Genomic DNA, 15,220 nt, shown 5'->3' on the forward strand with positions numbered 1-15,220 from the left:
ATCGGCACTGAGATTTCAGCGCTCGAATTAAAAAAAAAGTGGCTGAGTCTTTATAATTTACCCTGCACTTATTATAGCGTAGTATGGATTTTTAATAGTTAGTAACACAATTAGTTATACGAGTGAATTCTGTACACTCTCTCACATACATTGTAAAATGTACTAAACATTATTAAATTACTTGTTTTAATATAAAAGTAGCTTACAAATATTTAGAGTCATTGAGTACTAAATAATAAACTAAAAATTATTCAAGGAAAAGGTTCGTGGAAAAGATAGGTTAAATAAATAAAGTAGTCATCAGTATAAAAATATAATATATAAAACTATACAGTCTGACAAGGAAATTAACAACCGTCTCTCATTATTGCAGTCATAGCTAAATAATACAAAATAATGCACATTCCTAAGTTATGTTTCTTGGCCACATAATTTTAAAAAGAAAGAGCAATACTTTTCTTACAATTTGAGAAATATTTATACGTTATACATTACAAACAAACGCTGAATCCTACATTAATAAATTCTTACTCTATAGGGGTTTAGTTTTATCTTGTTCATTTACTACTAAAACGTATTAACTTTAATATTGTAGAGCTGTAAAACTAAGTTTCTTTTGTTTCTTTGAGGTTTTGAAATAAAATTCTTGCATTTGAAACAAAAAAAATACTACAGTAGACCTATAAAATACCAACTTGTTTTATCATAAAAACTTAAAAACACGACTTTCTCTCTTTATACTGTTATTCTTCCCTTCAGTTTGGTTATTACACTATTTCATCCCTAACACAATAAGTGTTATAATTATTTTTCACACTTCCATAGCGAACAAGTGTTATAAGAGTATTTGAAAAAAAATTTATAGGTCAAATGTTAATAAAAATTATTGTATTTTCTAAATAACACCTACTGTTTAGTAATCAATCAACTTCGTAAAATCATAATAGCTTATTTATTTCTTTTACTAACAATTTGACTTAGCAAACATCAACCCTATATATCTGAACTAAGCTATAAAATAGATAATGTGTAATTTGTTTATTAGATATAACTTTTTTAATACATCTAAAAATATAAATTGAAGATTCTTATTCGTATAACAACTTGTATTTAACACCCAAATAAAAAACTATTTTTGTTTATAATATTGTGGTTAATTTTCAATTTATAACTAAACTACCTCATTTTTTATTAGTTAAAAACATTTTTTTGCAAGTAAGTACTTTTACAGGATTTCAGTTATACTAATATACGTATAGATCTGTATATTTTTTTAATACTATTTTATATTATTCTATTTTAACTTTGATATATATATATTTTACACATTTTGTACATCACTTAAATTTATCTTAGACATACTTAGGTAAAGAGCAAAGTTCATCACTAGGATGATTAGTATTTGTATTGATTGGCCACACTCCAGAAAGCCCCACGGCCAGTACTGGATGCCGCACAACAGGTCAGTAATGTGAAGGGTAGTAACCGCCATAGTCGTGTTGCTCGTAGTCGGCAGCAACGGGGGCGTGCGCCGGGGCTTCGTAATACTTGGGCTCGGGCTCATAGTGGGGAACTTTAGGTTCTGTCTTCTTGACGACTGCGTTGAACCCATTGTGATCATCCGCCGTGTATTCCACAGTCCGCACAGAGCCGTCCGGCTCTATCAGAGTGTACTGGCCCTTGACGACATCCCCGTCCCGGGTCTCCCACTGCGACTTGCTGTCTCCCGTGTGGTAGTCGGACACAGTGTAGTCATACGCGTACTTTGGCGGCGCCTGTACAAAAACCAAGGAATGAGAGAGTTACAATATTATGTTATGATTCCAAAATGATTTGTAGGTGTATGTGGCATAATCAATATCCAGCTGTTCAAGAAATATACGATTATTAATAAGAAAAATAGTTATGGCTATAACGGGCTGCAATTAATTTTTCCTAATTAATAATTTTGTTCAGTCAGCCTTAGAATATATCGTCTATTAAGATATTGAAAATAAACATTCTTGTTATTATTGATTATTCCACAAAGAGCTTTAGGCATTTGAAAGATTAAAAAGGTGCATCTCTTTTATAAGCAGAAATGTAATTGACACAGTTAAAATTGTATTAATACCATGTCATGTTCTAAAACTTTAATTAGCTACGAATTAGTTCCTTAAGACATAATTGTCTTTAAAAATATTGTTATTTAAATAATTCTTAGTGAAGTCCTCCCGTCTGGTTCCAAAACTACCCATATCCACTGCTATTTTAATGGATAAAATCTTTTTGGAGTAAACCAATATTTTTTCCATTTTTGCTTTAAGGCCAAGATTCTGAAATGTTTTTAAATCGACTAACCAGAAGCAAATTAATGAAATTATACCATATTAAGGAACCACTTAACTCACAACACGAATTGCAGGCTTAAACACAGCAATAATTTCACACAGCTTAAAATTCTGAAAAAGGGAATGAATTTGAAGTAGTTTTGCAAATAAATTTGTACTGTCTTGGTAAGAAATTTATACAAATTACACAGTTTCAAGGTATAACTATCTTGTCAGACAGCTGAAAACTATTAGTTCTCATGTGCGTTTCCATTTGTATTCTTAAGGTGATAAAGTGACTGTCTATCACTTGAGTTAAACTAGGCAGTAGTTATAATATCCAATACATCAGATATATGTTTTACATTAAATTAACTAACCACTAGGTATTTTAACCCAGCTTAGTTGCTGTAGCCAAAGTTTTAAAATAAAGCAATAGTTTACAAAGTTTACAATAGTTATTCCAAAGTTTGCAATAATACCTTCCATACCTTCCCAGGTTAAGTGTTAGAGAGGGCTTCTTAGCCCGAACTTCGCCTGGTAAAATAAGGCTACTTTACTTCTTTACTTCTCTAGTTATGTATATGTCGTAACCATGGCTAAAGGAAACAGCCAGTGCAGCGTCTTAATATTTAGAAGGTTAACAGGATTTCGGAAGTTTCCATCTTAATATGTAGCAAAATATAAAATTGTTGCTAGAAAAATATACAATTTCATTTTGTATCAATACAAAGACAATATAACAATAAAAAATGTTCCAGAATTTGGGATTCTTCCAAATAATTCAACACCTATAAACAAATTTAAGTAAAGAGCTTGAATTTGATTCTGTAAGTAAAATTCATACCAGAATGAAATTTAACAGAGCAATGTTTAAGCGTATATATTTGAACAATTAACTTGTAATATATATCCTATTGTTACAAGCAACACGTTACTACACACAATAGATTATAGATCAAGTAAAAAGGAAAACCATTTGCTCCCTGAAAATGAAAAATATACTTGTAACTGGAGTACAAGAAGAAGAACACAATAACATGGAAATACCTGTATAGCATCATCTGGTTGTTTTTACCTACTAACACAGAAATAAATGGTAGTAAAAAGCTGTTTAAACTCTCTTCAAACAGTGAGTATGTTTTCCCAAATTTCAAGGTTTTTGTAGATTCTACCCTCGGATTATATTCGCATTACGCAATGTGATTAAAAAAAAACTTATATTAAGCTCTCTAAACTAAAAAAAGTATGATAATGATATTTAACAATTGTAAAATATTTAATGATTGTGTACATTGACAAATTCTAACTACTAAGATAAGAAAACTCATATTTTTTTCTATTTTCGCGTGATAATATACAAGATATTAAAAAGTTTGTATTATTAATAATATTTTTAATTATAAACCCATATTTTTCGTATTTAAAATAAGTATAAAATTCCTAAAATATGTCAAGGTTAATCAATTACATTCAAAGCAAATTATCGTATAGAGGAGAGACAGAGGCAGACAAACAAGACGGTAAGTGAAATAAATGGCTTTCTATCGAGACCTTACTGTCACAGGGGTGACGTTGAAACCCTTGTTTCACAACACATTTGTTCCTACAAATTTACAAAATGAACGGAAAATTTATACTTTGATTTAACACATTCATACATATATAGTCCTACTGAATACGACTAGTATTTTAAAAAATTATTATTTCTAATTATGTTGTTGTTCGTATTATTTTCTATGTTCCTCCGTGGTATTTAGCATATCTATCTTTCATGTCTGTATATATCCTATACATATTAGTTTTTGTTCGGATTTTCTATGGGCCTGCAGAATATATAAAAAATTAGCTATAGAATTGAAATTTTGCATGCAACTTTAGCAAACTCTGTTACACGACACGTTGTGTGGTGTACCCTTACCTTCTACATCCAAGTGTAAAAATACAATTATCTAAAAAAGTTTAATATTTTTAAGATTAGGATATTGATCCAAATTCACGAAATAAATACCTTTTACTTGATTTGATCGCACAAATGCCATAAAGGTAGTTGTTGCTAATGTTCACAGCTCCCTGTAGGCCCCAGCACAACTATAGCCTTTAAAATGACTGCAGTGGTATTTTAGGCTCAATCCTGCTGCAATTAAACTAATCCACGTTGAATGTATAAATTTTATATGCCGATATGAGATTTGCTAATCTCTCCTTAAAGTCGTTGCCAGTTTTAAATTAATGTATAAGATTTTATCTCTAATGTAATTTAACAACTGTATTATATTATTAAACATCAAATCTATAACATATGTAGAATTATCCCAAAACACCTTGTCTCAACATTTCTGCGCTGAACATAACCGGCTGTATAGTGTCAATAAACATAATGCTGAACCAATAACGGGTCTTTGTATCACGTCGTAACGAACCAAACAAAATGGTGGTTCACCTCAGGCTATGTGTAGACTGTGTAAATTTGCTCTCGTATTGAGCTTTGGCTGACAAATGTTATGAAGAACATGATTCAAAAGTAAGTTAAAAACTATACTATAATAAAGAACATCATATGTATGTTTAGTGTGAATAGGAAAGGCATATCATATTTGTATATCGTACCTGAGTAATTATTTCCTAAGTTTATCATACCAGGAAGCCTCTGAAGTGGGTTCTAATTCTGATTTCAGCAAGGAATTTTTTTTAACACTAACAAGCTACATACTATTATACAAGCTATGTCCATCTGAGCATAGCTTATTTCAGATAGGTCATCAAAAAAAGAAAGAAAAACAATGTTACATCTTAAACAACGACATAGTAGGAATTTCACTTTAGCATGTAGTGTTTATAATTAGTGCTCCTCCATTTTCTATTCGATGTATACAAAATTTGCTACCAGGTGGCTCGATAATTATATTACTGTACTGCTAATTTTATATTCTTATGGTATTAAAATTTGGAAAAGCGTCATATATTTCATATTAATAAAAATATAGTTTTTATTTGATTTTAACTACACAACATCTGGGATTTTTAATATGTAAGAATAAAAACTCAACAAATTCTTTGATATTTCATATTAAGCAGTAGATTGTGGTCCAACACCTGACCTTCCTTGGTCATTCCGGTAAACATATACATAAATTACCTCCTACACATAATAAAATGTTGTGCGAAACATAAAGATTATGTTCCAGTTAGAAATAAACAAACACGCAAAAAGAAAGATGTCGATTTTCTTGATTAAATATATGTTTAGCTTACTCTTTTCTGGTGAAACAGTTTAAATATGTGCAAACCATATGAGTATGTAAATTAGGTATATAACAAATTCTGTAATACAATATATAGGATAAAACTCAATGTTATTATCAATGAGATATAATTGACTACTGAAATAAGCGAAAATTGTAAAATGCAATAAATTGTTTTGAATTGCTAAGGAGCTTTAGGAATTAAGCTTTTTTAAAAGATATTTATAAAGATGTGCTGACTAAGAAGTTTACACATGCTGACATTGCCAATGGCGACCAGCCAGGGACGACTGTGGTCGTGTGGGATCGACCGAGACAAGATAAATGTGGACATTATCTGGCCTGGCCGAGGCCGTGGCGAGACCCCCGTGACCCACTCGGCCAGTGAGTGATCAGTAACGATACTATCATTGTCACGCCGACATTATACAACAGGATCTGATAATTATGTATATCAGTTAATCGTCACTGTTAGTTTACTGCATTTAGTTTTACTTGCATTGCATTTTCCTTCGATAAACACTACACTGGTAGCGTAAAGTTAGACTACAGTAACGTAAAACAAGCTAGTTAGAATTAACGTTCTTGCTGTTAGTTCTAACTAGGAACGTTAGTTAGAATTGCTTGAAAATACATCTTGTTTTGGTTTGCAGGTGACAAGTTTAAACCGTCATAAACATCCGTTTAAACAAGCATTAGGGCTTAAACTTTTGGTATTGTTTTAATTTTCTGCAAATCAACATGCTACTAATCTATGCAATGTGTATATTTAATATTATATACCAAACTATATATTATTGTGATCTAAAATCTCATTGACTTCAGAGTGATTCTCTGAAACGATCTTGATGTTTACTAGAGAAAATTGCATTTTAAGCTAATATATAACCAGTGCATTCTGTCGTTAATTAGATAGTAAACTTTTCAACTTGAAAATAAGAGAATAGGAGTCTCTTTCAATAAGGACCAAGCCCGGAATGAGGTCTAATAACCCAATGAGAATAATCCCTATGCTTGCAGTCCATTTCCTCTCGATATAAAAGTCGTAGAAACTCTATATTTACAAAGTATATGTACCTAGCTGTCAATATATGTACCTAGAAAGTGAGCTATTTTTTTTTTGTTAGTGATTTCTGCCTCGGTAACCAACTTGAAGACTTAATATATAATTGTGAAGACTGGATACCAATAGCTGGCAAGTACTTCCAATGGAATTTTGAAGACGGAAACATTGGGAAGAATAACGATCATAGCAAACTCTTGCCTTCGCCGTTTCATCTTCGAATGAATTACACATCCAGATGAACTTGCATTGGGGAAAGCCGAACAAATCCAGAGTAAAAGGTTTGCAGGAATAGTTGATATTTAATTTTTTTAAACTAAGGAGAAGCACAAAATAGTTCGAAATGTTAAACATCACTGCAAATAAACAATAAGAGTAACAAAAAATGTTTTGTCGAAGAAATTGTTACAACAGATTACGGAAGGACTCAAGAAAACCTCTACTACGGGCGCCTTCCATCCGGCGCCCGCACATCAACAGTTTCATGTACTGCGTTCATTGCATACGAACTGGACACATCCGTAGTTTTCGTTCTTTTTAAAAAAAAAATTTTACTACCGATCGAGCTTTTCGCGCGAAAATCAACAGAGTTCTTCTTTGGACCAAGAATAACGTATCTCTAAAAAAAAGGGACAGACAGACAAGGACCCAATTTTGATAAACAGCTAACGAGTTCTTAATATTTGAAAAAATCCTAGATTTCTGTACTTACTTTTGCTATCTTCAGATTTCAATTAATTGTTTAAAGTATCATATATAATGAATACAAGAAGGTTAGGGATAGATTTTAATTTTATTCTTGATTAACTTATAATATGTAATGTCTAGCATTTACACAATTTAATTTAAGATAACAAATATTAAGACAAGTATAATTCATTTTAAGTTAAACATTTTATATATCACATAAATTTGAAAGCCATCACTTATTATTCTTGTAATTAAATATGTAACTCCACAGGCATATTAAGTAGCGGGTATTAATTTTACATATTTCTCTAGTCAAATCAAACTGTAATATATTTTAATGTAACCAAAAGTATTATTGTAGATTTGAACTCATTTTATTCAATAAGTGTTACGAAAAAAAGGTTAGTGATATTTAATATTCATAAATACGTTCAAAGGTCAAATATTCATTTATTAAGTATAATTACTTGTCCACAAGTAGGTCAGAAAGGTTTCTGTTTATTTGTTATCATACACGTGTGCACATGAAAACCGCTACAAAGAGCCAGGTAATAAATTTTAAAGAATCCCTACTTCCAAAGAATAGATTTGGAGTGTAAAGTATTTGTGTATGTAAAGGAGTAAGGGTGACTCAGAAACGCGCTCATGTAAAGATTTTTAACTAAAATTAGTACAACCCTTCCATTATAAATGTTCACGTAATAAATTAAAATAAAATGTCATGTTGAATGTGCTATAAAAATATTGAAACAAAAATATTATGTAAAATCTCATATTAATGGTTTCTTAATATAATATGTATATTATTAAAATATACATTTATAGAAGCCATCACTTGTAATAGTAAAAATATACATTATGGCCACGTTTTTACAATAAAGTTTGACACCTTTAACGGTATTTATACATTTAGTTATACCATTTATGATGGAAACTAATTTATTACGTTACAGTTGACCTTCCAAGTATCTATGGTCACAAATTATTTAAAATGATAATGTAACAGAGTTTAAGCGATTTTCCATTGTTATTACATACAATCGTAATACAGTCGTAGAATTTAAAAAAATTCTAGCTTTAAATTAAAGTGAGAGTTTATCAAACCAGGAGAAAACTCATTATATACCTTTTTTTAATTAAAAGATCTTTCAAGGGATGAAATAAATTAGTCGTAGTTTAATTTTCATTATTATTATTTAACAATTTCTTGTAAGTCGAGTTGGAATATAATGATGAGTAAATCTTACATCGATCTTACATCTGTGTGACTACATAAATTAATCTTAGTCCCAATACGTTTCCTTCTGTTACGCCCATTACGAGATGTGGATGACACAGCTCAAGTCAATGTTCGCTGCCCACAACACCCTGTAGTACAATATCGGTAATTATCAGATACTCAATTAGTTAATGTTGTTTTTAATATTATGTCAATGTTTCCTAGATTGTTCATCGTAACTGTAATACAACGTGGGATTATTACCAAATATTATGTGTTAACAATGCAGTCTACGAATCTCACAGTGGGTGTTCTACGCATTTCTCAATCATCAACCACCACGCAACATCGGACACTTTTCTTCCACAGTGCCAAAATTATTGAATTATGCAACAATAACCATTGTATTGTTATCGTATGTGAATTTGTTTGATTAAACTAATCTAAAAATTGTATAATTCAAAGTAAACATCTTCTGTGCTTGCAAGTTTTATAAATAAAAGTTTAAAAATCAAAACGAACACTTTGCTGACGTATAACTAGAAGGGAGCATCAACATAAGAGATAACAGGAGTTAATCCAGGTGATTTGTAATATTGAATGAGTTACTGAGGACTCCGTTTTTAATATTACTGTTACGGAACAAGATTATACTACTGTGTCAGTGGCCTACAAGGAAGCTCAGCTCCTGGCTGCTTTTGTATTTCCGCTACCTTTTTAAAATACAACTCTCCGATGTTTTGTGAATCTATCTGCTCCACATTATTAATAATACCATTCCGAAGTTCCGAAGAGTTTCCCGATACCTTCAAGGTCCCTAAGGTAGTGCCGTTGTTCAGAAGCAACAATATTACACAAAAAAATAGATTTGTCTTCCAATTAGCTTACTTAGTGTGACCTCCAAAATGCCAGAGAAAATTGTAAAAATCAACTAACAGAATAAATTGAAGGACTACTTATTTTGACAGTTCACCATTTCGGATTCAAGTGGTCTAAAAATTTTGCCGATGCACTATCAATAGTAACTATGAATACCAAATGGGATTTATAATACAATGTTTATTAATATTACACTTTTTATTATTATTTTTTTTTTTTTAAGGAGAGGCCGATCCCCTTTTAGGCCTTATTCTGTCCGTCCTCATGGGCCACTGGTCTGTGCGAGGATCTTATCAAATAGAATAAAGGGGAGAGTCGATACAGTACGAGGTTATTGTACTGATAAAATGTGCAACGGTCACAGACAGGATTTGAACCTGCGCTATCTCTAACTCAGACTCAAAGTCCAACGACTCAGACCGCTCGGCCATCGGCACTCCCAAATATAGTATATAGATCATATACTAGCTAAAGCATTAAATATGAAGGACAAGCTTTCTTGTTTAATATGAAGGACAATTAAAGCTTACTTCACAAAGTTCATTTAATTGGCGTACGTGAAACATTATTTAACTGGTTCAAAACATACTTTACCAACAGATAGCAGTTCACAATAATTAATGAGTTAATATTGGCTTAAAGCCTGGCAACTGTGGTTTCATCCAAGGGAGTATTCTTAGGCTATTATAATTTTTAATCAATATAATTTTTCAAAATCAAAATTTTGGGTAGCTTGTTTTTTATGCTGAAGATATATCAATTTTACAGTTAGTGGAAACGTGGGAAACTCTCGTAAAATCAACTCAAGACATGTTAAGAAATAAAAATTGTTTTATTAATTTTTTTACGCTGAACGTTGCTAAAACAAAATTAATTCCTTTATCATTACTAGTCTGCAGTGGCAATCCGATAAATAGTATTAAGCTCCATGTATACAACGACCTCACTCGCAGTATTGAATGCACTTTTGACATAAACGATCGCGTGATCACGCTAATGAGTACCTCGTTATATTTGACAATCGTTAAATTGACATGGACTGCACACGTCAACTATAATAATAATAGTTTAAGGAAAACGATTTTCCCTTTTCACCGATTTCATGAAGCAGCGAAATTAGAGAAGTTTGTAAGGCATATTTCGCATTCGCACACATGGATTATTGGGGGGATGGGGATTTTATCACAGGGTGGACCTTACAGGACAGTAACAGAACGGCTTCTCGTCGTACATGAATCTATTATGTATGCAAAATTGAATATAAGACAGCTTTACATCAAAGTATTTGTTATCTAAATTTTATTAAAGTAATCCTATTTTACTCTGCCTCTTGAATATTTAACAAGAAATGCTAATACGGGAAGGACCAAAGTACTGAGGATAGTTACAACCTTCTCTTTTACTAATACTCATTACCTAACCCACAATATTATCAAAACGTTCGTTGCTGGATTTCATAAAAATATGATTCATAAAACAATGCTTTCTTTAAAAGAAGAATATTAAATTGGATAAATACGGTGGTAAGAGATCGTATTGAACTATTGATTACATCAAATTATGAGCAATATATATATATATATATATATATATATATATATATATATATATATATATATATATATATATATATGATGTGATCAATAGTTCAGTACGACTGGTAGTGGAAGGCGGAAAAAATGTATAAAAGTGTTTGTATAACATCCTTACAACAAAATAAAATATAAATTAACGATGTTAAAAAAACTTGTATACACGCCAACGTTACATATCTACATTTGCTTCGTAATTGAAACAATTTTCAGGTATGTGCATTCTGTGTAGTAGCTGCAACTGTAAATGCACTAAATCGCTATAAATAGTCTATGAACAATAAATATTAGCTGTCGGTATATGTTTAAACGATTACTCTGATACATTCAATATGTGTTGGCAACTACAGCTATACTAAAGATAACAATAGAACATGACCACAGTTTTTTAATTACAATACCGACTTTTAATGTTGAATTAGGCTGTATTAAGAATACTCGCCTTCGGCTCGCTGGGGGCTGCGCCCCCAGGCCCCTAATTGGGAAGTTGGCTAAATGCGGGGGTAAGCGGAATTCGGAGACAGGTTAAGTCCGAGCATTAGATTAGGGATCTGGAAGTTTAAAGTAGACCTATTTTATTGATTCATTCCGGATTCAACCAAACTTTGGACTTTGAGGGCGTTTTGTAGTTTAACCATTAGAGATACGAGAAAAAGTAACTAGACCTTTCTTGTCGGAAATGTAATTTAATGACCTCGGATCTTAGCTTCCGAGTTTCGGTTTAGCCAATACACACCATGGAAGAAAAGTTTGCACTGGTCAGCTAATGTGAATTGTTTAGTGTAATGATAAAAAACGATTCTAAGTTAGAATTTTAAAATGTTAAGGGAGTACAATTTGCTCAGGAGTTTAACTATTAATCCCAGGACATTCCCTGTGGGGGAGGGTTAATGTTACCGGGGGTTAAGACATCAGCGGGTTTAATTTACTCAGGAGGTTATTTTAGTCATACCGGGAAATTTCGGGGTGAGGGGTAAATATTACCGAGGGTTAATACATAAAGATATAGAGAAAAGTCATTGGACCTTTTTTGTAGTTCACTTCATTCCTGACTAACGATTTTTCCTCCGATTCGAGCTAGCTCCAACGGTTCGCCCGCTATCGGGCTTCAAAGGAAAGCCTGCAAGGGTGAAAAGTGTAAAATTTCACACATTCTTTTCAGGATTTAAAATAAAAACATTCCTGTTTTGACGATAGGGCAAGAAGTAACTAAAGTCTTTTTGTAGATCACGTGATTTTCTAGTTCCAGTACTACATCTATTTTGGACTACGATCAACGGTTTGGCCGCTATGGTGCCCGTAGTCTAAAATTTCACGTAATAATTACGCCCCCAAGCCTCCAAAGTGAGTGCTTAAAAATTCGGGGATTAGATAGATTTGGTGATTGGTTAAATTCGGACATGAGGTTTAAAGGTTTATATCATTTCACCTGTTTTTGATTCTTTTCATTTCTTGTTTGTTATTCTTTGCTACGTTCATAACTATCGCGATTACTCCTTTATTCTACCTTAAACGGTTTAGTCGCAGTAGGTCGGTGTCAGCAACTATAGGTTGGCAGATATGGACATAGTGAACATTGCCTTTGTTTAAATTTTCTCACATTCTTACTGGTTTCAGATTGAATCTCTTCTTAGTTGACAGTTAACCTACTGGTATACCTAGATTTAAGCTCCGATCAACGGTTCGGCCGTTATCGACACCAGAAACTAAATTTTCACCCAAAAATTACAAAAGTATTGCATTTAAACGTGTTTTGTGGACAAATCATTGAGGAGAGGGCAAAACGTTACCAGATCTTTTTTGTAGATAATGTAATTTCCTAAATCTTGTTGACAATTTGTTTTGAGCTACGACCAATGGTTTCGCCGTTATCGAGCCCGGAATCTAAAGTTTACATGAAAATTGCACAAATGTTGGACATGTTTTGTGACCAAACCGATTAACCAAAAGGATAATTGACCTTTTTTGTAGATCTTATCAGTGCATATTTAGAAATATTTTTATATTTAAGCTAGATTCAGTAGTTCGACCGCTATCAACTCCAGAAACCAAAATGTCACGTCAAGATCACAAAATATTACCATTTATCATCCAAACGAAAGGAGATAGAGTAAAAAGTCACTGAACATTTTTGTTGAACGCATTATTTTGTATTAAAATCAAATATTTTTATTGGGCTAGAGTTACATTTTTGGTTGCAAAGGAGCCCAAAAAACAAAATTCTCAACTTTAACTTAAAATATTTATACTTTCAAACGGGTTTTTCGGTAAAACCATTGAGGATAGAGCAAAATGTCACTAGACATGTTTTGTAGATCAACTAATTTCCTGTATTGTAATACGAGTAATACTCGTAATGCGTTTAACAAAAATGTTCAGTGACTTTTTGCTCTACCCTCAATGATTTGTGCGCAAAACACGTTTAAATGCAATACTTTTGTAATTTTTGGACGAAAATTTAGTTTCTGGTGTCGATAACGGCCGACCCGTTGATCGAGCTTAAATCTAGGTAGACCAGTAGGTTAACTGTCAACTAAGAAGAGATTCAATGTTTTTTTAGCTACAACAAACTGTTTACCCGCCATAAGGCCCGGAAGTTAAATTTTAAGTGAAAATTACAAAGATTTTACACATAATCGCGTTTTGCGGCCAAACGAATAAGGATACAGAGAAAAGTAGTTGACCTTTTTTGTAGTTCACTTCATTCCTGACTAACGATTTTCCCTCAGATTTCAGCTAGCTCTAACGGTTCGCCCTCAATCGCGCTTCAAAGAAAAGATGTGTTATGCCATTAATGTTCTAATCAGAATACATTCTTCAATTAAGAATGCCAATGTTAAGTTTACATTTGCAGGTCTACAGAGAGTGATTACAGGAGAGAAAATTAATCATTCAGAATAAAGGAAAAGAAATTGTATCGCCCTACTGAGTGATGCTCAGCCAAATTCCATTGTTAGATATGCAACATTATAGTAATCACTCTTGTCTATGTAGATATGAAGTTTTAAGATATGAAAATTTAAAGTTTAGATGTGAAGTCTCTCTTGTGAAATTTTGCTACATGATAAATTTGCATCTTTGTTCACTAAATTGAGTTTCATATCAGTTTTAAACAGTACATTTGTCGTAAAATTATGTTGGATAAGTTATAGTACGTGTTAGTATATGTTCTTCAATTTTTTTAACATGAATCACGTCTTATGAGTATACTGTAGTTCGTTTATACTTTTATTTAGTCTACAATTTTCTTTTTGGCATCATGGCTTACTCATAAGAACAACACAAAACTATTCGATAACACTCAGCCAAATCCAATGCAGTAGTATGTACTATGACCAAACTCAGTGTCTCTAGTATATAAATTAAACGTCATGCATAATTTTAATTCAGTTGAGATATTGTGCAGATAGGCAGACAAATGGAAATTACATTTTTTTCAGCACCATGAGTGATATGCTTTGCTAACGCTCAATCAATAATTGACTATATTAAAATCCATTACACAGTTTCACCCCAACAGCTTCAAGTTGTTTTGTGCATGTGCGAAATTCATTGACTGGGACTTTCACGTGCTTCATTTGTTTGCCACGAGTTTCAATTAGCGTTCTTGTGGCTTAAATCAAATATACCAGACAATTAGAGTATTTAAAATTACTACATATTTGATTTTCCAACAATTTTACACAAAGGACTATGTACTCATCTTCATACCTATGCAATATATAATACCTTACCGTAAGGGGTGACGCTTGATTTAAAAATCACAATTTAAACTATTAAAATTGATCTTAACATTTTCTTTATAATGACAATACACACACAAACGCACACACACACACACACACACACACACACACACACACACACACACACACACACACACACACACACACACACATATATATATATAAAATTTCAATAAACATTGAATCGCAAAAAGTACTTGCTCCACCGGGACTCGAACCCGGATCTCTAACTTGCCGGGTGAATGTGCTACCATTACACCACAGAGCCCTCACTTTTTACGATTCAATTATTTTGTTTTTGCCGTATCTGTCACATATGCGTTAAATAACCAAACTAACGTATGATGGGAAGACCAAATACCTGTCAAATGACTTTTATTTACATTAAATTTGTATAAATGGCAATAGCCTTATTTAATTTCAATAAACATTGATTCTAAAAAAGTACTTGCTCCGCCGGGACTCGAACCCGGATCT

The 15,220-nt window shown here is 32.3% G+C and overlaps 1 protein-coding gene across 1 annotated transcript in view; it reads right to left on the reverse strand.

Moving 5' to 3' along the window:
* Positions 1-297: 297 nt before the first annotated feature.
* LOC124358760 (cuticle protein 7-like) overlaps positions 298-15,220 on the reverse strand; it is a 37,823-nt gene continuing 22,900 nt past the window's right edge. Inside the window, exon 3 of the mRNA XM_046811056.1 lies at positions 298-1,775. Within this exon, the coding sequence (XP_046667012.1) occupies positions 1,464-1,775 (312 nt within the window). The 3' untranslated portion in view covers positions 298-1,463. The remainder of the gene's footprint in view (positions 1,776-15,220) is intronic.

Source organism: Homalodisca vitripennis, chromosome 3 (genome assembly GCF_021130785.1).
Source record: "Homalodisca vitripennis isolate AUS2020 chromosome 3, UT_GWSS_2.1, whole genome shotgun sequence".
Lineage (NCBI taxonomy): Eukaryota > Metazoa > Arthropoda > Insecta > Hemiptera > Cicadellidae > Homalodisca > Homalodisca vitripennis.